Genomic DNA, 23,224 nt, shown 5'->3' with positions numbered 1-23,224 from the left:
AACTTGTACAGGAAGACTGAGGCAATAGCCAATGACTCACTGCCCACCCTTCTGAATTACTTGCTAGGAAAAAAGTAAAGACACTTTCTCAACAGTTTCGGACTTTTCTGTTTTCAAGGAGGGTTTGTTTCACTCTTGAAGGTGGGCATGTGTACTTTACTGTTATATTTTAGACTCTCAATTGTTCAATTTCTTTGGTCATTTAACTACTTAAAGAAGATCTTTTGGACCAGGAACTAGTTGTGAATCTGAATTTTTAATGAGCCAGTTTAAATGAGTATTCTAGTAAGATGGATGATGGATGCTTTTTCCTATAGGAGTTAGCTGCTGTTATGTCTTTTAGGGCTTGAGAAGCCAGACTGGAAGTATCTATTCTGCCTTAGCAAGCAGATTCACTAAAGTCTTAATACATAAAGTCTGCTGGTCTGTTAAGACTTCTTTCTCTTTTTCATTTTTTTTTCCATACTGATCCTCATCTTACATTTTTTTACATGAGACATGTCTCTTGAGATCTTTTGTTAAAAGTCTATTGCCAGTTTCATCTGTCAAAGAAATGAAAAATACAGTCTTGAGTTTTTGTGTGTTACTGTTGTATGTAATTTTGAAGTACTTAGTAGGTCGACAGATATTTCCACATCCAACACTATCAAGTGTCAAGTGTGTGTGGAATTACTCTTCTGACCAGAGCAGCTGAGAGGCATGAGTGAAAAACAGAGAAGGAGAATTACTTACTTCAAAAGTTCATGCACTTTGGAATAGGAGTTCAGTTCATTTTGGAGGGGGAGGAATGGGCAAGGAATCACGGGAAACAGGGTTATGGTTGGGTAGCAGAGGAGACACAATCTGCCTTCTCTTTGGTAGGTCTGGAGATATTTTCAGATCAGTTGAGCCCAGGTCTAGGTTACAGCTAAGCCTGTGTAAATTGTATTAAGCCTCTGCTTTTGGCTGTATGCATGTTTTCCCATTTTTGAATTGTGAAATGACATTGGACTCTCTGTCAGTTGAACTTGGCGAGATAAAACTTCCCTCCTCAAACTACAAAGGAATTTAAGTGACATATGGCTTATTTTTCTTTACCTTACTTTGGGTTAAGCTGGAAAAGTTTTCTGCTTTTCATAAAACCTTAAGGAGCTGACTGCCTTGGAAAAAGAACATGTTCTTATGCACAGGCTCTGGTTTGCCAAGCTTTCACTCAGAACAGATTTTTACAATCTAAATTATAAACTCATGAAAAGCAGAATTTATAGTGGAAAGAATGACAGAGCTTTAATTACAACTGTGCTGTGGTACTTTGTAGTGAGCTGCAGACCATCTAAATTGCACTATAATATACTGTTACAACATTTCAGATTTAGCCTCAAAAGGCTTCCAAGGACCGTGTCCTTGTGACTGCCTTGCTCTTGAACTTGCTGGTTTATGTTAATCTGCTGTACAGTTTCAGGGTTGAGGTTGTTTATCTCTTCTATACTGAAGATGATTGTTTAGGTGCCATTTAGCCAGATGGGGCAAGGCCAAGTGTCTGCTATTTGACTTATGGTGTAGCCAATTCTGATCACTAATAAGAGACTCTAAAAGTATGTGTTAATTTTACCAAGACAGTAAGTTCTTCGTCTTTGCCCTTTTCTTCATTCTTGTTTTGTTATGGAGGTTTTGTGACCTTAGAACTTCTTAGAGTTAAGAAGTTGTTAGGTGTTAAACGCAAACATCTTACCTGTACCCAGAGAGCAGGTTTTGTTTTTAGTGTTCTATTGAAACTTAGAAATAGTTGCCTGGCACCTGCTCATAGTGTTCTATTTCTTTCAAAGAGAAAATAACAATCTTTTACATTTTGCAAGCTTGCATTGCAGCTCAAGAGTGTGAAGGTGTCATCTGTTCCCCCATGCTCCAGGTTTTTTTGCCTTCTCTCCCACCAAACTGTATCTCCTGACACTTGTCAAGTGTACACACACTCAAGTTTTCCTATCCTAGGCCTGCCTGCCAATGGCTCAGCAGCAAGGCACAAGGCTGTGAAAGGGTAATGGTAGCCTTGTCTGAACCTCTCCTTTTGCTTAGGCAGCTCCTCCCCCCACTCTTTGTTTTGAGTGAATGCATAATTCAAAGTGAAAGGATTTATGTGTTACATGAGTGAATGAGTATCCTTTTTTACTTTTTTTTAAACACAGTGCTGTTTATGAGGATGTTGTGAGATACATGAGGGAGCATAAAGCTTGCCCATGCCCTTGTGGAATACAGGAGAACAGAACCAGAGTAGTAATATAGCTGGCTGTGGGTTGAAATAGCATACAGGGCAATAAAAGATGGGAGGATACTGAAAAAGTTGATCTTGCTGAAGTTCTGGAATGCTGAATCGAGGGGTGGGGAAATGGGGGTGGTTTGGGAATATTCTCAAGCCTTTGTTAAATGTTTTTGCAGTTGGGAACCATGTGAATTCCAGACCCAGAAGCTGTTTATTCCTCTCTATTTCTACCTTTATTTTTTTTCCAACAGAAAACTCAGATTATTAAGTCCTCAGATTTTATGGGTTTTGTCCAATTATTGTTCTTGCTTCATAGAGTCAGCAGGAAGTGGCAGTAATAGTCTATATTTCTAGAGAAGAGTCTTTTCCTCCTAAGTCTTCTTCCATGTGTTTAGCTCATGAAACTTCTCATTAGCCACCTTGAAGACTCATTTGGACCCCATTTATGAAATTTCCATGTTATGACAGCCTGTGTTTAGCTGGGAAGGTTGCAGTTAAAGATTACAGTTACGGATACTCTAAAGGCCTGGATTTTAGGCACTCTCTTAGTTTAAAGGTGCATTTTTGAATAAGGGAAAATTTCTGCAGGTAATCAGGTAGCTGTTGGTAGCAAATGTATCCCAGTAGATTAAGCCCCAGAAGTTTGAATTTGGGAATTTCTGTAGAAGTGGGTTGAATGGGAGATTTGATTTAGGGGGGAAAAAGTGAATAGTTGCTTTACAAACTTAGCTCTGTGAATCCATTGAAGTGCGTATACTTCCTTTTTCTCTTGAGTTCTGTGTTCTGGGTTTCTGACTTCACTGTGGGCCATTCCAGTCGTGCACAATGGCACATCTGTTTGCATGTGAAGGCAAAGGAAGGGGCAGTTTGCACATGTCTCGGTGGTGCTGCAGTGTGATTTAAATTCATTTGTGACAAAATAGATTCTCATGTGGTTGGTGTGTCCAGTAGAATAATATTCAGAAATAATTGTAATGAATCTGAGAGGTAGGATAATGGACTGATGCTATTTTGGTTAGAGAACTCCAGCAGTTGATTTTACTCGGACAAGAGATGCTGGCTTTTCAAGGAAGAAAGTATTTGTGGGATATCTGTAAAATACAAGTAGTATGGCATCAGCAGCTATTACTTTGTTCTGAGTTTCACAGCTTAACATTGAGTAGTAAACCAGCTCTAACAATTGCATAATTGCACAGCAGAATGGCATCTGATTTATCTCATCTATCGAGCTTTCAGCAGCTCACACAATCTGAGATTGTCAATTTCTGGTCAATACATTGCATTCTCAGTTGGATAAAACATTTAAATTAAAACAGGGAAACAACTTTGTTAGACAAACTCTGTCTGGGCCTGTGTTAGTTTACATACCTTATCCCAGATGGCACGATCCAGATCCAGAAAACAGGGGTGTCTCTCTAAATACAGGACTCTTGAGTTCCTACCAGACCCTTGCGCTGTTATTGTTAATCTCTCTGTTTTCCTTTCCAGCCTAGCACTAGAGATGTGAGTTCTCTGCAGTTTTCCAAGGCTACATTTTTCTACATTAGATTACATCTAATCTAAGGTACATTAGGTCCTGCCAAGCCCTCGGCACCAGATGGAGCTCCCTGGGGGATGCCTGGATAGCTGCTGACTTGCACTGCACGTGCAGTACAGCTTTCTCATGTGGAATGTGAGTGGTGGAAACCTTGCAAGTTAGAATGAGCCTGCCCCCCTGGAAGCTGAATGGGATAGGTTCCTTTGTCAGTTGTTGGATGTGGATCCCTACCAGGAATTTGAACTGGATCTCTATGTCCTTCCTGTTAAACCTATACTGGCTTGAATAAGATAGTTCAAATTTTCTTAGATGAAAAGAGAAAAAGGAAAAGCAAACATGAAGCTTATTTATTGATTTAACTCATGGGAAAGAAGTGAGTCCCAGCTTCTCCTGAAGGACAGTTAATGTGTTTTAGGTGGTGTTATAGTACCACTCTCCTGTAATAGGCACCCACCAGCAAACTTCAAAGGGCAAACGAGAGCTCTCTCCCTGTCACAAAGCAGTCGGTTTAATTCTGCCGCCTTCTCTGTGCCGCCAGAAATAATTCTGTAATGATGTGTATTTGAAAACCTGGGTATCTGATGTGACTGGTGTTCAGGATAATGAAATTCCAAGCTGAATGTGGTTCTCTGATTTCTGTTGAAGTTGGCTGAGGTGAGGCTCTCTGTTAGTGACTTGTCTGGGCTTGCGGGTCTCACCTTGCGTAAATAGCGTTTTGTTATTTCATGCTGCACGATGTGCCTGGGAGGTTGTGCTCTGCTGGTTTTGATAGGGAACTTGAAAAAGCACAAAGACAGACTCTCCAACTTGTAATGCATCATCTACCTTTGCATCATGTTTATTTCACTTGTTAGTACAAATTCTGTATATTCATTTTAGTTACAAACTCTTAAAACGTGCTTAAACTCATGGTTTTTTTCTATTAAGGAATGAAATCGTTCAAAGTGTTCTGGTAAAAGATGTAATCTAAACAGCGAAATGTTAAGGAAGGTAACTGATACAATTGTTTTTGCTACAATATGCTTGGTGTTTATAGAAGTGAAATCAGTTCTGAAGTCTCTCTTCAGTCACCAAAATTTTTTAAAAAAACAAACCAAAAACCCCAAGAAACTAAGACAGCAAACCAAGGCCATTCAGAATTCCCAGGGAAAATTGTAAATATGGGAGATAAGTTGTTTTATTGTAGTCTCTAGCCTTTGTTGTCATTTTTCAGCTCCTTCCCAGCCAGACAGTTTGTCTAGAGGTTTGTCTTTACTTTTGGAACTTCTGTATGAAAAGCTAAACTTTAATTTGATCCCAGAACTGGGACTTGTGACCTTTGGAAGGCAATTCTTAATTAGAAGCTTAGCTTGGACATGATCCAAGTACCTTCTTTGAAGTTAAATCCTAATATGATACATTAGAATTGAGGAGAACTTGCTGGAGGAGAGAGCATAAATTATTTGGATGACTATGCAAGCATATAGATAGAATATTCTCAATATTTACATTTTAATGGAGTATTTGCAGGTCTGCAGTGCATATTCTGCCTGTGCCCTGGAAGGAAGGCACTTGATTAAGAGGGGATGCAGTGCTGGGGGGATGTTAGGGGGTGTACACAGATGTTTGTGTAGGCCAGCAGAGAACTGGAAGGAAGATGCCCCAGCAGCAAACAGTTCCATATCTGTATGTGTTTTCTCTAAACTGAGCAAAATGGATATAAATCTAGAGGATTTACATGAAATTTCAGGATGTAGCTTCTTAATTGCCTTGAAACTTTGCCTGATAGCCCAGCATGGAAAGGCTGTTGAATGCTTCCAGCAGATGAAAATAATACATTTGCTTGTGTTCTTGCGTTAAGTTGTGTGGTCTTGATTAGGGAGAAGGATGTGGCAAGACAGGAGTGTGGTCCTCTCTCCAGCTCTACTTGTGAGTAGGTTTGAGCCTTGTTGGGCCTTATGGGAGGATCTGTGACAACATTGAGATAAACACTGTGTGGAAATTTTGCTTTTTGTTTCTTGGTTCGTGGACTTCTTGGCCTACAGCATGGCATCAGCCCCTGCTAACAGGATGAGTCAGGAGAAATCAAACACCCTGCAGAGTCCCATAGCATGCCACCGCCTACAAACACTTGTCTCGTGGTTTAACTGCATATTTCTGTTTTATCATGGGTTTGGTGTTTTCAAAATTCAATATCTCAAAGAACCAGAATGGAGCCATAATTTGTGTGTAATTTGAGAAGCCCTGGCTGCTGACTAAGTGGAAAAAAATAAGTCTGTTTAAAATCTCACGTCATTTTTTATTGTTCCCTGTCCATCATCTTGCTTCAAAGTCAGTTCAGCAGACTTGAAAAACCTACAGCTAATAAAACTACTGGGAAACAAGAGATCTGGTTTTAGTTAAACACTTCAGTACTGCAGCTCCAGTGTTGTGTGTGGATTGATGCCTCACTTAAGGGCTAGGAGCATTTTGAAAACACATCTCCAAAAGCTACCCGCTGAATTTGGTTTTTATTTCCCATGGTAGGCAAGTAATTGCTAGACTGGGGGCAGATTTCTTTGTTGTAAAATCCACAACATTGAAAGTAGCCATTGCGGAAGATTGAAGCAATCTCACTGCTCCCACACAGCCCTAGTGTATTCTTTTCATCTTGCTGTAGGCCCATACTGTTCCTTTCTGAGACTTAAATGGCAAAATGTTCTTTGGATAAATTGGGTTTTTTTCTGCTAAACTGTGCAAATGTGATGGGCTGGTGAGACCTGTTGGTTTCATGAGTGATTTGTAGCTTTGCTTACCTTTCCCAGTTTTCTTAAAGATTCCCTACACAGCTCAAGTGAGCTGGGTAAAAATGGGGGGAATAAAGGCTTTTAAAGAGGAAGGTTTTGGAAACAGTCCAAAGTGAACATGAAAAACTTTAGTTCTTAGAGTACTGCATTATCTTACTTCTTTTTGTGCGTCTTTCCTATTTGGAATTTTTCCTCCTTCTGTAGGAATTCTGTATGAGTAGTGTTGTTGAATAACCTGTCATCTGACCCAACAGAAGTTAAGCAGCAGGTTTATTGGTCCCTCGGAATTTTTCACCACATTTTGTTTTCTGGGTGTGAAAAGTTAGAACTTCTGATTTCCTTGCTGCAGCCTCCAGAAGCATCTGCTCATGTGCTCCCCATTTTTATTCTTGCATTGCATGTTCCTTGCTGTAGTGACTGGCACTTGTTTTCACAGCAGTTACATGTGCTTTCTCTATATCACTGCTTTTGTTTTCAAAAACATTAATATAGTCAGACCAGAAACAGCCTTCTGCAAATGAGGACACCTGAGGTTTTTTGTCTCATTTTGACAGTGAAGCATTGGTATTCCCAAGATGTAGAGAATCTTTTTGTGTGTGTGTTCTGCTTTAATGCACATTCTGTGTATGGTTGTTGGCTTGTGCTTAGGAGAGTTCTGGGAGATGGTTGCAAATGTCAAGTACATACCCCCTTCTGTGGAGTCCTTTGCTCCTGTATGTTATTTATGTAATCCCCTGAGAGCAGGAACTGAGACTGCTGTATTGATTTCTCATCACATCAGTTTAGCTGTTCTGATTAATTAAATATCCTCTAGGGGCTTACTAATTGATTGTTAATCATATTTTGTGGATGTCAGAGATGAGCTGAATTATAATTTTCCAGTGCTTGCTTTATCTCTCTAGATATTTTTCTTTTCACATCATAAAGGAGCCAGGGACTGAGTTTGGTGATTGCTTTTTACATGCAAGAGGTGCACACCAAACACTTGCACCTGGTTTGTTTGTGCAGGAGGGATCTGTTTTTGTCTTGGGTCTCAAAGGGTATTTTCAATACCAGTTTTAACTTGGAAGTGATGTTGAGGGAAATTCAGAGGAGGTGGCTGCATTGGGATAGTCAGAGCAGCCAGGCTGACCACAGAACCCTCAGGCCATAGGAACAGAATGGGACTGCCCAGCATCCCCTGGGTGTTTGCTTTTAGACTCCATAGCCACAGGCATTTTAAAATGGTTTGAAAATATTTTTTAAAAATTCAAATGTTTGTGTTTGATTTTTACATTATAACTGTTGCGTTCTTCTACCGTCTGACACCTTGGTTTAAACTTTCAGAGCCTTTGAGAAGGTACAAATCTTATCACAGTGATGTTTATAGTACTTCGAGTGAAAGTCCATCTGTTATTTCTTCAGAACCAGATTTCAGGCAAGGTAAGACCTATGTTTAAAAACCAACCAACCAACCAAAAACCCAAAGAAACAAAAAACCTAAAGAAAAAAGTTCAAGATGAAAACCAGACGACAAAAGCCTTTAGTAGGAGTCTTGATAATTGTCCTGATACGAAGTTCTAAGACGATGAAATTACATGATGTACAGATCAGCATAATGTACAGTCTGTTCAGAAATAAGTTTGACGTGAGGCACTCTGGGAGGGAACTTGGTAGGAAAAGCTGGAAATAATTAACTTTTTACTAGAAGTGTTCTTTTTTAAATAACAGAAAATGCTGCAGAAAAATGATGGAGTTATTGTTAGTGCACAGTAACAGTGAATTACAAAGACTCATGTGGGACCTCCATAATATAATTATATCAGTGGGATTTATTATGAGGGTTAAGTGGTTTATAATTTATATGCCAAGGATTTCAGTGTAATGCTAAAGTACGACACAATACAGGCTGTTAGTAAGATAAATTTAAGTAGTTTATATTAAATCAATCACTTGAATAAGCAGGAGATGTTATGAAAGATTGTTTGGTGATGTATGGCAGGAAGAATCATCTTTGCAGAATCATTATAAAAAACAGAGACAAACCATTTGGTGAAAATTAGGAAAGAAAACAATAGTTAGGAAGTTGGAATATAGCTGCACTATATGTATTCAGTATGCACAGAATTCCAGCCCAGCCTCCATGTACTCACTGCTCTCTCAACCTCCTTTGTCATTGTCTGTCCTTGTGCTTACTGAGCCAGAAGCCTGAGGAGCAGTAACAAGTTCTGAGGCTCCTGTAATTTCCCTTTGCTTGCTTGCAATTTGGAACGGACTGTTTATGTGTTCTGGTCCAAAGTCAACAGCTCCTAAGTTTGTACAGGCAAGACAGAGCTGCCTTCTGCTGCCTTCTAGTAGAAGTATATCTGGGCTTAGTAAAATGACTGTAAAAAAACCCCTATTTCTAAATCAATGTGGCTTTAGTGTGTTCTGCAGGAGCTCTCCTGCCAGCTCTGTTTGCTGAGGGTACAGTAAGAGGGGGAAGTGAAGTACTGTGCAAAATCAAGCTCAACATGTGGCATCTCAGGTGCTGCCACAGGACTATCTCCCAGCAAAAGCTGTAATTTTACAAAGAGAATCACAGGTTAATGTATTGCCAAAAGGAAAAAAAAAAACCTATAAATTATAATGAGGAGTCAGATTCCAGAGATAATGGTTAGAAGTTCAGATACTGCCTTCTTAGCTCCTTTTTTGTGTATTGGATGCATAGTTAACTAGCTGCTCTCTTTCTGCTCTGAGTAGTTTTGTATGATGTCTCTGCCATGTTTGTCTCAACTCATGGCTGACAAAAATGATATGTTTCCCTTGGAAGGGGTCTATGAAATTTTGTGAAGTTTTATTGTGTTTTCTTTTAGACTTTCCTTAGTATTCTTCTTCAAAGGTCCATCAGCTATTTTTGTTGGGGTAAAACTGTAAGGTAGCTCTGAAAACTGAAATCAACTTCATAATGTCAATTTGTTTCATACTGTGGTGCCATTGTGCAGAACAGATAAATTCGATTCCTTCTGAGTAATCTCATATGACTGATAAATCCTTGAGGTTTAGATGGGATTACTCTGTGTGCTTTGTTGTCCAAGGTATTAATTTGTCTTTTGGTTTGCTAGTGAGAAGAAATGAAGTTTTCAAGAGAGATGATGCCAGTGGTGTGTTATCAGGTGCTGATGATATCTCCACATCAAGTCAACCTAATTCTCAGAGAACAAGGTAAACCCTTTGAAAACAATATGGCTTTTTCTTTATCAAAGAATGTATTCTAAATCTGCAGGTGAAGTTTTTCACTCCCATCCCTGCTTCTGGTTAAGACTATAAAAACAAGGCATGTAATACTTGAATGAAAATAGTGTTTCAGAATTAAATATTGCACTCTGAAGTAAAAGTCTCATGATGCTCCGTAATGCAGAGATAAGTTGGGTGCACACATTTAGTTCCCATGCTTAATGGAGACTGGGTTGAACTCAGGTTGTTACAACTGTCAGAAGGTCAGAGGCTGTTCTGCTTGGAAATATTTAATTACTTTAAAATCATGCTTTTCCAGAACAAAGTTTTTGAAACTACTGATATTAATACAGATTTATTTGTGGGTTTTTTTTTTCATTTAATAACAAAATGGAAGCATGCTTATTTCCTTGAAATACGTCAAAATCAATACATTTGGTTTGGTTGTTTTGGCAAAATCTTTAGCTCATGTTTTTGTGTTTGGATTCATTTTTAATACCTCAGCACATACTAAGCAGGCCAATTCAGCAACAGTTTATGCTTTTTGAAAATTACTTTGCTGTGTAGTGTATCCAAATACAGCAGCCATATGAGTTTCATTTTTCCAAGTGCCATTCACCAGTATAGCTTTAAAAAGTAGGTTCTTTGAAACTTTGGACATCACCTTTGATACAACATTTTTTTAATACAGCAGAAGCATATCTTGCCATATATGTTACATTTTGAGAATGGTTCCCCTCTAAAGGTTTGAAAAGTTTTACTGACATTGACTTTCTGGATTTAAAAGTTTCTCTGGTCTCTGCCAGATACCTAATCACCTTGAAAGATTTCATCAAAATTATGCAGATAATTTTTGGAGCAAGGGGTAAAAAATAAAGGCACATCTCTTTCTTCCCTTCTTCCCTCATCACATCACAGCAACAAAGCCTTCCCTTGGCAGCTTTTTGCTTTGTATGCTGTAGATCAGCAGAAATAATGCTGCTGTGCTCAATATTCTAGGATATTTATATGTTTTTGGCATATGTTGGAGGAGAATCCTGCTCTATCCTATTAAAGAAACTTGGAAGTGTGTGAAGATTTGGCCTGTCTTGGGTAATGTGACACTGCTGGTAAATGTGTCCTTAAAGAAAAGGGTAAATAGGGCTTAGAGCCATGCTGTGAACATGGAGATGAAAATAAGTGAGTCTGCTCCTTGCACAATATTGTGTACCAAAAGTGGATCTGGGTAAGGCAGGGTCTCAAAAGAACTGCATCTCAGGGCAGGTGAGCATGAGAAGAGCTCCTTGGAGGTCATACAGCTTTTGGTTACCTCATTTGGTGAATTAGTTTCCTTACTACCTACACTTTGCCTGAGAAATGCAGAGTCATCTAAAAACCTGTATATTGGCATTTCTGGCAGGGAAGAAGTGATTGGGTGCAGCTTAACTGAGTCCACACAGTTTTGTTGTCAGGAATATGATATCTGTGTGATGCTGTATGTGTTAGTGGTGTACAAGCACTCATGGGAATCCTGCCTGTCTTCACATAATGTATGTGCTTTTATGGCAGACTTCTAAGGGTTACTGGTTTATATTCCATGTAACCCTGATAAAGAACTGTACATTTTTACTTTGTGTTTCATGCTGTTTTAGCACCACACTAAAAAGGCAAATCAGATTATTGCCACTGTATGCACAGAAGCAATATATAGATTTCTTAACTTATTTACTTATTTGCCTTTTTTTTTTTTTTTTTTTTTTACTTTGTTGAAAACTGCTAAGTCAACCTTCCTGCTTTGCCTGGAACCCAGGAAATTGCCCATTCAGCACCGTAGTTATGCTTCCAAATAAACCTGCAGTAATTTGTGGATGCTGATAGAGAGCTTTTGTTTCTATTTGCAAAGTATTTCAGAAACAGAAAGTAGTATGTGGTATGTAAATGAGTCACATTGTAAGTGAGTCATTGTTGTAAATGAATCAGGCCTATTATGCAAGTGAAAATGCTGAGGTGAAGCAGCACATAGTTTCTCATGGTTTGTTTCACATTATTTTATATTACTCTGTTAAGACTGGTACCTTTAATGGATGTAATTTGTATATGAGTGAAATCAAGAAGGAAAATATGTTTTGCAAGCACAGCATAGACTTACCTGTTGTACTTAGCAATGGAATGAATTTTGCATGTATGTAACCATCCAGTATTTTTTAGTATTTTTTAAAATCTCCTTATCCTTGACCTCCACTCTGATACCACTGCACTTGCACAAAAATATCATGGTGGGGTACCTCAGGTAGTTATTTACCGATTTTCATAATTGTTCACCCATTTTTATAGGTAAAGAAGTTTGGGTTTTTTCTTAATCTAACTACCAGAGAGTACGTGTATCCAAGATGAAAACAAAAGACTGCCAGCTAGTTTTACTAGCTTTTTTTGCAGACCTGCTGTGAAACAGGACAGCAGCCACAAGCAGAATTCAGTCCTGTACTAATACTTAGATTATACCTCTGTTACTAATGTGAGTTGAATAGAAAACAGTGTGTTCTCTCTGTCTTATTACAGCAGCTCATAAAAGATTCCAGTGCTAACAAGTGCACAAGGAATTCCATCCAAGATGGTAGTTAGTTAAATGGGGGAATTCTAAGAAAATAACTTAATATTTTTATCCAGAACATTGCATGTTGCTGCTTTAAGATGTCCTGTTTTGCAACCACCATGGCTTTTATGGATTGAAAAACCTCAGGTCCCAAAGTAAAACTGGTGATAAGAAGTAGTTCCAATGAGCAGGATCTCAGAGTTTATATGCTTTGACTGGCCATTTGATTCCACAGTTTGGGGAAGTATATGCAGCTTAATCCTTTACTTAAATTCCATCAGCACTGGGGAGCGTGTTTCAGTGTCTCTCTTGCATTCAAGAGACACCAACTGTCCTTCAGCACATATTCATTTTACTGCTCCTGTGGCCTATTCTCAGAGCCAGTCTGTTTAATTACCCACAGAATTATCCTGATAAAATTGAGTTGTAAAGCAAATAGGAGGATTTGGATTTGAGGGAAGTTGCTTTTATGAGAAGCAGCAAAGAGTTCAGATTATCAGAAGATGCAGTTTGTGCTATTTGGGTGGACATGCCCTGATGTTAAATTAGACATTCAGAATTACCCTTCTTGTGCTCTGTGACTGTTGTTATCCTTTAAGCTTCTTGGAATGCATTCCGTGTGGCAATGGCTTGTGTCTTGTTTCCTCTCTGCTTCTTATATTCCTTGAGTTTTTTCCTTTTTTACTTCTGTTTTCTTTTTCTTCCTTTACTATTTCTTCCTTTTTCTCTCTAGGAGCAGCAGCTGACATGGATCTCTTCCTTCTGTTGCCTTTTCCTTCCAGTAGATTTCATTTTCATACCCTTCCTGCCTTACCAAAAGGCATCCATCTTTCTCAGTCTATTCCTGACCTTCCCAGTGCACTAATCATTAGGGAATGCCTACCTGCTTCCCTTCTTCCAACTTCCTTCTCTGATCCAATACCTGCTAATTTCTTGGTAAGTACACCAGGTGAAGAGAGAATTCACTTCCCTTTTTTTTTTCCTAAGTGCCAGCCTTCCAGGTTTGTGCTCCCCTTCCATCTGCAGGTTAATAAGCAGCTGTGAGGTTCTGGTTTGCAGTCAGACACTGATGAAAATACAGAGTAGAGCAGCAGCCAAGAACTTGTCTGATGAAGCACCACACAAAACACACTTCTGTGATGCTATCTGTTAGGAATGTAATTTAGACTCTTGACTCTTTTTTTTTTTTCTTCCAGTAATAACATTTGCATATTCAGAACTTCAGGAATGAGTTCTCCTCATTTCAGCAGTATTTCCTTTTCTGTAGGAGAGATGCATTCCTTGTCTTGGAACATAAAGACTGAATCATGTTGCTCCCTCCCCATGAAAACTGGCAGTCTGACCAAGCCAGAGTTCATTTTACTGACCCAGGATGCTGAAATGTGCACATTTATGTTTTGTGATAGTGCTTATGTACTAAGACAGGAAAACTTGTAAACCCTTAGGTTTTTGAGCTTCCTCCAGGGACACCCCACGCCCACCCCAATTTTAAGAGAAATTAATACATGTCAACAGAGATGATAAAAGCAACCTAGTGATAAAAACTTCTCATTGCTGCTGTTGCACACAGGGCTCTATGTTTTTAAAAAAACAAGATATTTTTCTGCAGTAGGTGTTTTCACAGTAGCAAGTTTTTAGATAGAGCCAGTTGCAACATGTCTTTTTCAAATGTCTTTGATAATTCATAGATACTTATGTTCAGAAAGTGTTTGTTTTTGTTTTATTTCAGAGCCCATCCTTAGACCTTGATCTGAAGGGTGCTTCTGGGTGTATTTAACTTAGGGTTTTGTCAATATTCCCATATATGTCATCCTAACTAGTTTCCTGTAAGCATGTGCGCATGTGTTGGCAGGTCTGAGGCCTTTCCTGATTTCTTTGTCCCTTTAGGTGCATGCTATTCAGTCTTTTGTAGGAAAAAAAAACCAGAGGAGGGAGAAGGGAAATAAATGCTGTGATAGTCCTGCCTGGGGAAAGACTTCCATTAATACATTTCTCCCATAACTACTCTGTGTCTCCCCTGAAACTCTCTTCAAGACATTAATTTAGTCATTGGGGTGACTGTGTATCAGCCAGGCCATTCTTGGGAATTTAAAACAAATGAACTATTATCAGCAAAATAAGATTATGGAAACATTAGTGTGTGATATTTAGAGTACTTTAGTATATAGGATGTTATGACATAAGCATTTTTATATAAATATTTCAAGCTGTACTACTTCTCAGGAGAAATCAGGGAATAAATACCAGGCCCATGCAAGCAGAAAGTGTTGAAGCAATATTTACTGAGAGAAAGTACACTATTATGTCAGTTTTTTCTTTAATGACATGTTTTTGAGTGTGCCTTTTTCACAGTCCCCACATAAACACAAAAATTAAGATATTTGCAAAGCATTAATACTTCTCTTCTTCTGGTGCATCTACTAATTTTGCACTGATTCACTGGGTTTGTAGTTGAGTATTTTTTTCAGACTGCAGCTGAGCCTTTATTTTCATGTGAATAACTGAGGCAGTTCTGCAGGCAGCTGCAGAAAGCTGGTGTGTTGGTTTCTGCAGTGATGGATTGCTGCACAGAGGTAACCTCCTGGCTGCCAAATAAATGCCTTCAACGTAGCATTTGCTGGCTGGTGTTTGTGCTGTGTGTTCCCACCTGGGGATGTGCTTAAAGCAGCAGAATGTCCTAGGCATGGCTGCTGATGTGTCACCCCCTCTGACCCTCCTGCAGGCAGCACGAAGCACCATTTGAAGGCAAGCTGATAAGCCAAGAGGTGATGCTGAAGCGGCAGGAGGAAGAAATGATGCAACTGCAAGCCAGGATGGCTCTGAGGCAGTCCCGGCCTAACCTCTACCCTGGGGATGCAATTAGATCCTCAATGCTTGACATCACCAGAGACCCACTGAGGGAAATAGCCTTGGAAACAGCCATGACACAAAGGAAACTGAGGGTAATGCACTGAGCTCAGGTGAACTCTTGTTTTCATTGAAACACAGCGGTGTCCTGACTGAAACTCTGGTATGTGGGATTCATAAACTGGGTCCTGTAATAAACAGTCATCAGGAGATGAAATACCAGGTGTGTGGGGTTGGCCTACTTTCACAGGGTAAGGCAGGGTAAAACTTCTGAGATTTTGTGGCATTAGTGGCTACAGAGCCTAAAGTGGCATCAAGAGATTCTAAAGCAGACAGCAAGGCTTGACAATTGCATTAATTAAACAGTATAGCATTCTAACAAAGGCAAGGCATAGGTTTCCTCCTCTGTTCTGTGGTGTTTTCAGCCACTCCATTTGCATTTCTCTTCATGGAATGTGGATGTGCGCTGCCAGCATCAGAGGTTATTAAATGAACAAGTTGGGAAGGTGAAGAGAGAGAGCATTCATTTGCCTCATAAGTTCACCCTGTGCAAATCCCCTTTGCTTTCCCAGCTGTCTTGGTATGTGGATGAAATAGGGAATTACACACAAAGACGGAGACAGAGGTATTTAGGTATATTTATGGAGGTAAACAGAGTGTCTGATGTGTGAAATAGATGATGGCTTGATGCCCTCTGCTGCTGCTTTCCATGAACTGGATATTTTTAATTTTTTTTTTAAGTAAGGATGGGAAAACTTGAAGCAAGACTCAGGCACTGGTTGCCCTAATGCAGGCTAACAACTTCTGTGTCTGCCTCCAGTCCATCACATTAAGATGAGTTAGCTCATGTAGGCTTTAACTAACCATGTTGGTTCCTCTCTCTGTCCCCCAACCCTTAAGAGGTTTTTGTGAACATGTTATGCATATAATACAGACTAGGTACCAGGTAATTGCCAAATTTTAGCCTTTGGTCCCTCTTTTGCATTTGCAGGGTGGGAGTTAACTGTGCCCCAGCCTGTTGTCCCAGCAACACCGTGTTCATTCATACTCTGTTGTGATTTGCAGAACTTCTTTGGCCCGGAGTTTGTGAAAATGACGATTGAGCCGTTCATCTCCTTGGATCTACCGAAGTCTATCCTGGTAAGAAAGGGGTTGTTGAACCATTTGTGGCTGGGGAATTATGTTTAAACAACAAATGTGTTTTTATCACAAGTGTGAATGTTGAGAGATTTCATTTCACAAAATGCAGACTAAGAAAGGCAAGAGTGATGACACCAGGAGAAAAGTAAATGTGATGCTTCTGAGTGGGCAGAAGCTGGAGCTGACCTGTGATACCAAAACAATATGTAAAGATGTCTTTGATATGGTTGTTGCCCATATTGGTTTGGTGGAGCATCACTTCTTTGGATTGGCTACTTTAAGAGGTAAGAATAACTGCTAAATTATTTCTTCTGCCCTAATTCAGTATTCCCTTTAAGAGATATTGTGCTTATTAAGTTGTTGTTAGTCAATGGAAAACTTTGCTGTTCAATGCCCAGTTTCAGAGTTATAAATCTGGTCTTTATCCTCCATCTGGTGCAAATACTTGGTTTTCATGCTTTTACTCTCGTGCTTCTCTTTGATGTTTGTGGCAGACAATGAGTTTTTCTTCGTGGATCCTGACATAAAGCTAAGTAAAGTAGCTCCAGAAGGCTGGAAAGAAGAACCAAAGAAGAAGAACAAGCCTCCTGTCAACTTCACTCTGTTTTTTCGCATAAAGTTTTTTGTGGATGATGTCAGTCTCATACAGTGAGTGTATGAAATTCCTTATAGCCTCTTAAGCCCTAAATTTATGGACAGAAATTGGGTATTAATCTGTACTGGAGGACAAAAGGTGGTGTGTGGGTTTTTTTCATCGTTTTGTTTTATATTCCTGTTCTAGGCACACGCTGACATGTCACCAGTACTACCTGCAGCTGAGGAAGGACATCCTAGAAGACAGGATGCATTGTGATGATGAGACAGCTTTGTTATTAGCATCCTTAGCTCTCCAAGCTGAGTATGGAGATTACCAGGCAGAGGTACATCATCAATTTCACCTTTGATCTTGTTGAGCTGTGATCTTGCTGCTTCATTAAAGACCGGACTGTGCTCTCCCACACGTGCTCTGCAGCTCTGGCCCAGACTGGAAGCTCAGCTGATATGCTCTATGCTCTTGGCAGGTTTTACTGTGAACAGGTGTTCCTAAAGTCTAACACAGTTGCACAATCTGGGTGTTAAAGCCTTTTTTTTTTAGTGGAACTATAGTCAGGCATGAATATGGAGAAACTGATATGAAATAAAGCTATTTCAAGATGGAGATTGTGATTCCCTCCCCTTACTCAGAATCTTGTGATTCTCTGAGTTGTAATGTACAGTTGTTTGTAAAAATTAATGTTTGTGCTTCAGTTGTGCTCATAGGGCATGGAAGTATGTGGAGGTGCCATCACAAAAATGTTTTGCGTTGCAGGTGCACGGCTTGTCCTATTTCAGAGTAGAACACTATGTCCCAGCAAGAGTGATAGAGAAACTGGATCTGTCCTACATCAAGGAAGAGCTGCCAAAACTGCACAGCACTTACGTGGGTGCCTCTGAAAAAGAGACAGAGTTAGAATTTCTGAAGGTAAGTGGGCAGCAGTTGGCTTCCTTCATCTGTGCCTTAAAAATTCCCTTGCTGGAATGTGAGTGCATGGAGTTCAAGTGAAAGCACAGTAAAAGAACTCTGAATGACACTGAAAGGAAGAAAGCTGAAAAGATTTTGTCCAAAGGATACATCATAACAAGCCAAAAGAAATTGTAACAGATAGGAAATTCGCTCACTGTTTTCCAATCAGTAGTCTTAGCTCAAGCTAGCTAAAAGCAACTGCTGATCCTATGTTTGCTCTAAAGGAAGCAGTGTTTATGAGGCAGCACACCCTGATTCCCCATGTCTTTTGTGCTTTCTGTAGAGGGGAAAAAGTTTGTAAATTACAAAAAGATTTGTTACAGCTAGTATTCTGTGTGATTCTTGGTATGAAGCAAGCCAGAAGTACTGCCAAGGAGAATTTTTTGTGCAGGTTCTATGTAAGATGATAGGAAAGCCATTATCCATGGATATATTTGGATTATTGTAAAAGGACCCATTGAGAAATCTAATTATGTTGTTTGCTCGTGGGATAATAATCAGGTTCTCCCTTGATCAAAATGAGTTCAGGGAGTGAAGGATTGCTGTTGAAACACCAAATAATCATTACACTGTAATTCCACAGCCACACTTCAGTTCCACCATCTCTGAGTAGGTGATGGAAAAAACACTCAGCTTTGTCCATTCCAAGTCTGTTGCTCGTTTTACATAAGTGTTCTTGTTACTTAGCCACAGAGAACAAAGCAGGAGACAGGATCAGGATCCTGGCTAAAACCTAGCCTGGCTTGGGGGTGTGTTGAGGGGAGCAGTTAGATTCCCTTGTTTGATTCATTCCATCAGTCCCTTACACCAGTACTGAAGAGACAACAGAGGTGAATAACTGGGAGTGCAAAGTGAGTGACACTGCATAGGATACCTTAAAATGGTCACAGAATTGCTGTGTTAATTTAATTCTGCTTTTAAAAACTATGTGAAGAACAAGTGCATCTGGCTAGTCACAGTTCCTTGCTAAAAACGGCTTTGTGCAAGTTTGATTTACTGATGTGTTCTCTGTGCTTTCCCTGTTTGATTTTAATAAACATTGGGTTCATTTGCTGTAGTCTGGCAGGTCAGAGGTCCCACCAAGTCTTAAAACCCTCAGCTGCTTTAAACTGTAAGTAAGTGGAATCACCAGGCAGAGAGGATTCTTTTGCTAAAATCTGTACATTTATATGCACATGTAAACATTTATAGAGAGATATATAATATTCATATAGTGCTGTGAAAGCTTGTAATGGCCCTGAATTTGTACTCATAGAAGTCTCATTGCGTTGATCTGTGCAGTTGTGTCAGAGGCTCACAGAATATGGGGTTCACCTTCATCATGTGCTGCCTGAGAAGAAATCCCAAACAGGAATCCTTCTGGGAGTGTGCTGCAAAGGAGTTGTCATTTTTGAAGTTCACAATGGTGCCCGAACACCTGTGCTGCGCTTCCCATGGAGAGAGACAAAGAAAATATCCTTCAGTGTGAGTTGGTCTCTTTTCCTCTGTGTGTACACATCTATATTTGTGTCTCTGGTTACTGTGATGTTTTTGTTGGTTATTTTTGCAAATTAAGCTGCTGCTTTACAGCATAGTACTGGGTTTTGCGTGGCTGTCATATTATGGGATTGAAATAGGAGTTTTCATGTCTTGAAGGTTTTATTTTTTTTCTTAGCTTGCATGGACAAGCATAGTGAAGGAGCACCAGAATGAGAATCCTGCATTAGAGGACTGGGTGCAGGCAAATACCAGTACTCAGTATAATTAGGAGATGCACCTATGTTGCTTTCAATTTATATTTCCAAGAGTAATTAAGTTAAATGATAAAAGATAACAGGCTGACACTTGATCTGGACAACACCAGCCAGCTTGAGTGGGTACACCATAATCTGGTGATCATGTATCAGTTTTTAATGAAGCATTGTCTTCAAATGCTTACCTTTATATAGGTATTGAAAACAGGACTTCTAATTCTGTCTGATACTTTATTGCAAAGCTACAGCCCATTTCATCTCTGAGATGGTTTTAACTAGAATGGATAAATTCAAGTTTAAAGATTACTGAAAATATAAGTTCAAGACCTGGAACATTAACTGAGAGATTTGGTAATTAGATCAGCATTTAGTTATTTTTCTCTTAAATGGCAGCATCCCTTGTGGTTTCCTCGGGGCGTTTGAAAACCCCATCTTGCAAAATGTAATAGTTCTGGTTGTCATTACTCAGCACTAACAGTAACAGAGACAGATTAAATAATAATAAAGCACTTTCTCATCTAGCCCAGGAGTAGCTTTAAAGAGCTACTTTATAAATCTCACATTACCTTTGACTCCTATTTTAATAGAAATCTCCTTCATCCATGCATTTTGCTTCAGGAAAGTATGAATGCTGTAACTGTGCACAAGCAAACACAGAATTCTTTGTAGGCTAAAAGAAATAATTTGTCTTTGACTTTTTTTCTTTCTCCGTTGTGTAGAAGAAGAAAATAACTTTGCAGAACACATCAGATGGCATCAAGCATGCCTTTCAGACTGACAATAGCAAGACTTGCCAGTACCTTCTGCATCTCTGCTCTTCCCAGCATAAGTTCCAGCTACAGATGAGAACCAGACAGAGCAACCAAGACACTCAGGACATTGGTAAGGACTGTGATGCTATGTTGGTTTTTATTAGCAGTCTATATGTATTTTTGTAAGGAAGAAAACTGAACTGGAGCTTCAGTAATTGTTCTGAGTACTCTGTGTGTGTGTGTGTGTGTGTAAATCTACATTTGGAGGGTTTCTACTATGAAGAAACTCTACTACCTAAGCTTGTTTAGATTTTGTTTAAGGGGTGGGAAAGGAGTTGGGAGAACACAGAAAGGCTGGCACACAGCAGCTGCTCTAAACTAAAAGGAATCTAAAAACAGGTCATTAAAAGTACTTTCCTCTTTAATTAAATAAAGGCTTTTGCCTTTTCTTTCAGAACTATCTTGAAAGTATTTCAATAACAGGACTTTTACCTTTTGCTTAATGTGAAAGGGATTGGTTTAATAAAGTGGAATTAATGGTGTGATCATGGGAGTGCAAGTAAAGTAGGGGACATTCCATGATGATCCATCTCTAAGCTGTGGATACAGCTGTCTTTATTTTGCTTAATGTTGGGTGGACCTGGTAAAGAACAACGTGCATACTAATCTTTCCTTCATAGTTCCCATTTTCTTCATAACTTGTGTGCATAACAGAAAAATGTAAAGGCATTATTTTTAGTTAAAAAATATTAATTGGAAAATGTAGTCAGTGAAAAAATCCCTCTGAATGAATTTCTTCACTGTTTGGAGCAGAGCTCGCTTGGCTGGCTGGCCTTCAGTGTGGTCTGGAAGTGCTGTTTTGGTCAGTGTGCCTGCTCATGCTCTCTTTGTTCCCTGTTATCTGTCTGCATTCCAATTGCTGTTAATCCAGACTTCCACCAGTGTAGCTGGGATGAAGTTTGACCACATTGCTGTGGATATTGTGATCTCTAATTTAAAATAAAAAGAAAAGAGGAGGGGTGGGAGTGGGAAAAGGCATGTGGCAACTATCCAGCTTTTCTTCTATTCTGTTGGGCTCAGCCAGCTTCAGGCAAAGAAATAAGACCAAGTGACTTAAAGCCTTTTTACCATTCTCTGATTTAGAGTTTGCTTATCCTGAATTGCAGAGAAAAGCAATACAGGAAGGACTTTCTTGGCTTGGCAAACTTGGTTGCTCTTAACAGATGGCGTATGTGTTGTGCTGTGGGAGTCTGGGAAACAATAGTTTGCTTCTGTACAGTGCAGATCACTTGGAAACCAGAGGTCCCAGATTCCACCAATCACTTGTAATCAGAAGCAAACAAATCAGCATTATGGTTAACTCCAGCACACTGATTATTAAAAGTAAAAGCAATTAAACAAAAAAAAAAATTGCTCCTGTCATAACTTTGCTAGATCTAAATCAAACCCTCAATATGCCAGTAAAAAACTGGTAATTGGAAGCACTCAGCAAAATAGTAAAGAAAAGGACGTACATAACACTAAAGAAAAGGGCATTCTGGATTCCAGAAAGGGCATATGGAAAAACAAACCAAAAAAAAGAAATGAGGGTTAAATCAGCCTTAGAGATGATGAGTTTTGAGCACATGAGAATTTTCAGTTACAGGATTGACAGAAGGTTTGAAAAGCCTAATGCCTACTAATGCCTATATAATATAGGTAATGGTGTGAAAGTATTCATCTGAAATCCATAGAAATTCTGTTTGATGTTCTCAGAGGGTAAATACAATAATAAGAGATGAGATCTCAGCTCATTTTTTTAGGGTACTCTTCCCCATGATGGCAACACAGCAAGTGCAGCTGTCATTGATGCCTTCTGTCAGAGTCAGGAAATTGGGATTTGTGGATTTCTGGTCTGATTGGGCAAAGTCATTCTTCTGTAGCTTATCTGGTTGGTGGCTGTAGCTAGAAGAGGTGTTTGGTGTGGATAAGGAAGTGGTAGTTGTATGCTAATTCACCTGATGAAAGGACAGAAAAACACACCTTCCACAACTAAATCTTCACCATCTCTATGCCTGTTACAGAGGAAGCTTGAGTTACTGTGGCAGTTAATTCCTGCCTGAGCTATTGGAGGCAGTAAAGTCTTTTGCAATGGCAGGACTGAGGCTGCATTTGTCAAATACACTCTTTTCTAAATGCCACAGTATTTACCATTAAACTTAATGGGTGATGTGTACCAAAAAGTATAATTTTCCCGTTGACTTACAGTGCAGCTTCCTAAAGCAGCTTGTTTGCTACATGTATATAGGGTTACAACATCCCTCTGGTTAACCCTAAATCAGAAATATATATGGCAGTTGAGGATTGCTTTTCCTGAGACTTCCCTGTGAACTGACTCCAAGACATCAGTGAAGTTTATGAAGGGTCCAGGTGGCCTGATTTCCTTTAAAGTCTCTGAACAGCCAACCAGTTGCCACAGCTTATCAGGTTGCTGTGTGAGAGCCAAGCCACAGCCTGCTAGCCTTAGGAGGCTGTTAGGGTAATAGAAAGGAGCCCTGCTCAGCTTTGCTCTGAATTAAGAGGGGTTTAGGCTAAGATGTATTATCATGAATTTGCTTTCAGCTAAGAACATCCACCCAGACACTTCCCACAACTCAGCTGACAGTAATTTAATTACAGCTCAAGACCTGTTTCTCACTGCTGCTTAAGGGAATCCTTGCTAATGAGTCCAAAAGTCTGGCAAAGCCCAGTCAACACTTTCTGTTTTGCGCTAGGCTGTTTGTAGCAGGGAGGTCCTTAAGTGCACCTGAGTGCACTGGTGCTCTGTATCTGGGCAGAGATGCTGCCAAGCCCTCATGGCCTTGCAGCTGTGCTGTAAATCTGGAGAGGCTCACACCAAGAAAACAAAGCAATGGATGGAAGCAT

The 23,224-nt window shown here is 39.6% G+C and overlaps 1 protein-coding gene across 6 annotated transcripts in view; it reads left to right on the top strand.

Annotated features, from left to right (window-relative positions):
- Positions 1 to 23,224, top strand: part of PTPN13 (protein tyrosine phosphatase non-receptor type 13) — a 113,009-nt gene that overhangs the window by 56,953 nt on the left and 32,832 nt on the right. For 5 of the 6 annotated variants that reach the window (XM_014265844.3, XM_074540822.1, XM_074540821.1 and 2 more), the window contains exons 8-17: positions 7,865 to 7,960; positions 9,622 to 9,721; positions 15,028 to 15,247; positions 16,218 to 16,292; positions 16,402 to 16,576; positions 16,787 to 16,940; positions 17,074 to 17,212; positions 17,641 to 17,793; positions 19,117 to 19,299; positions 20,288 to 20,450. In XM_014265844.3, the coding sequence (XP_014121319.2) occupies positions 7,865 to 7,960; positions 9,622 to 9,721; positions 15,028 to 15,247; positions 16,218 to 16,292; positions 16,402 to 16,576; positions 16,787 to 16,940; positions 17,074 to 17,212; positions 17,641 to 17,793; positions 19,117 to 19,299; positions 20,288 to 20,450 (1,458 nt within the window). Of the gene's footprint in view, positions 1 to 7,864; positions 7,961 to 9,621; positions 9,722 to 13,049; positions 13,242 to 15,027; positions 15,248 to 16,217; positions 16,293 to 16,401; positions 16,577 to 16,786; positions 16,941 to 17,073; positions 17,213 to 17,640; positions 17,794 to 19,116; positions 19,300 to 20,287; positions 20,451 to 23,224 lie in introns of those variants that run through there. The other variant, XM_014265848.3, reaches the window with a different exon arrangement.

This window comes from Zonotrichia albicollis, chromosome 5, assembly GCF_047830755.1.
Source record: "Zonotrichia albicollis isolate bZonAlb1 chromosome 5, bZonAlb1.hap1, whole genome shotgun sequence".
NCBI lineage: Eukaryota > Metazoa > Chordata > Aves > Passeriformes > Passerellidae > Zonotrichia > Zonotrichia albicollis.
Note: the sequence above shows the minus strand (reverse complement) of the source record. Positions and strands in the feature narration are given on the sequence as shown.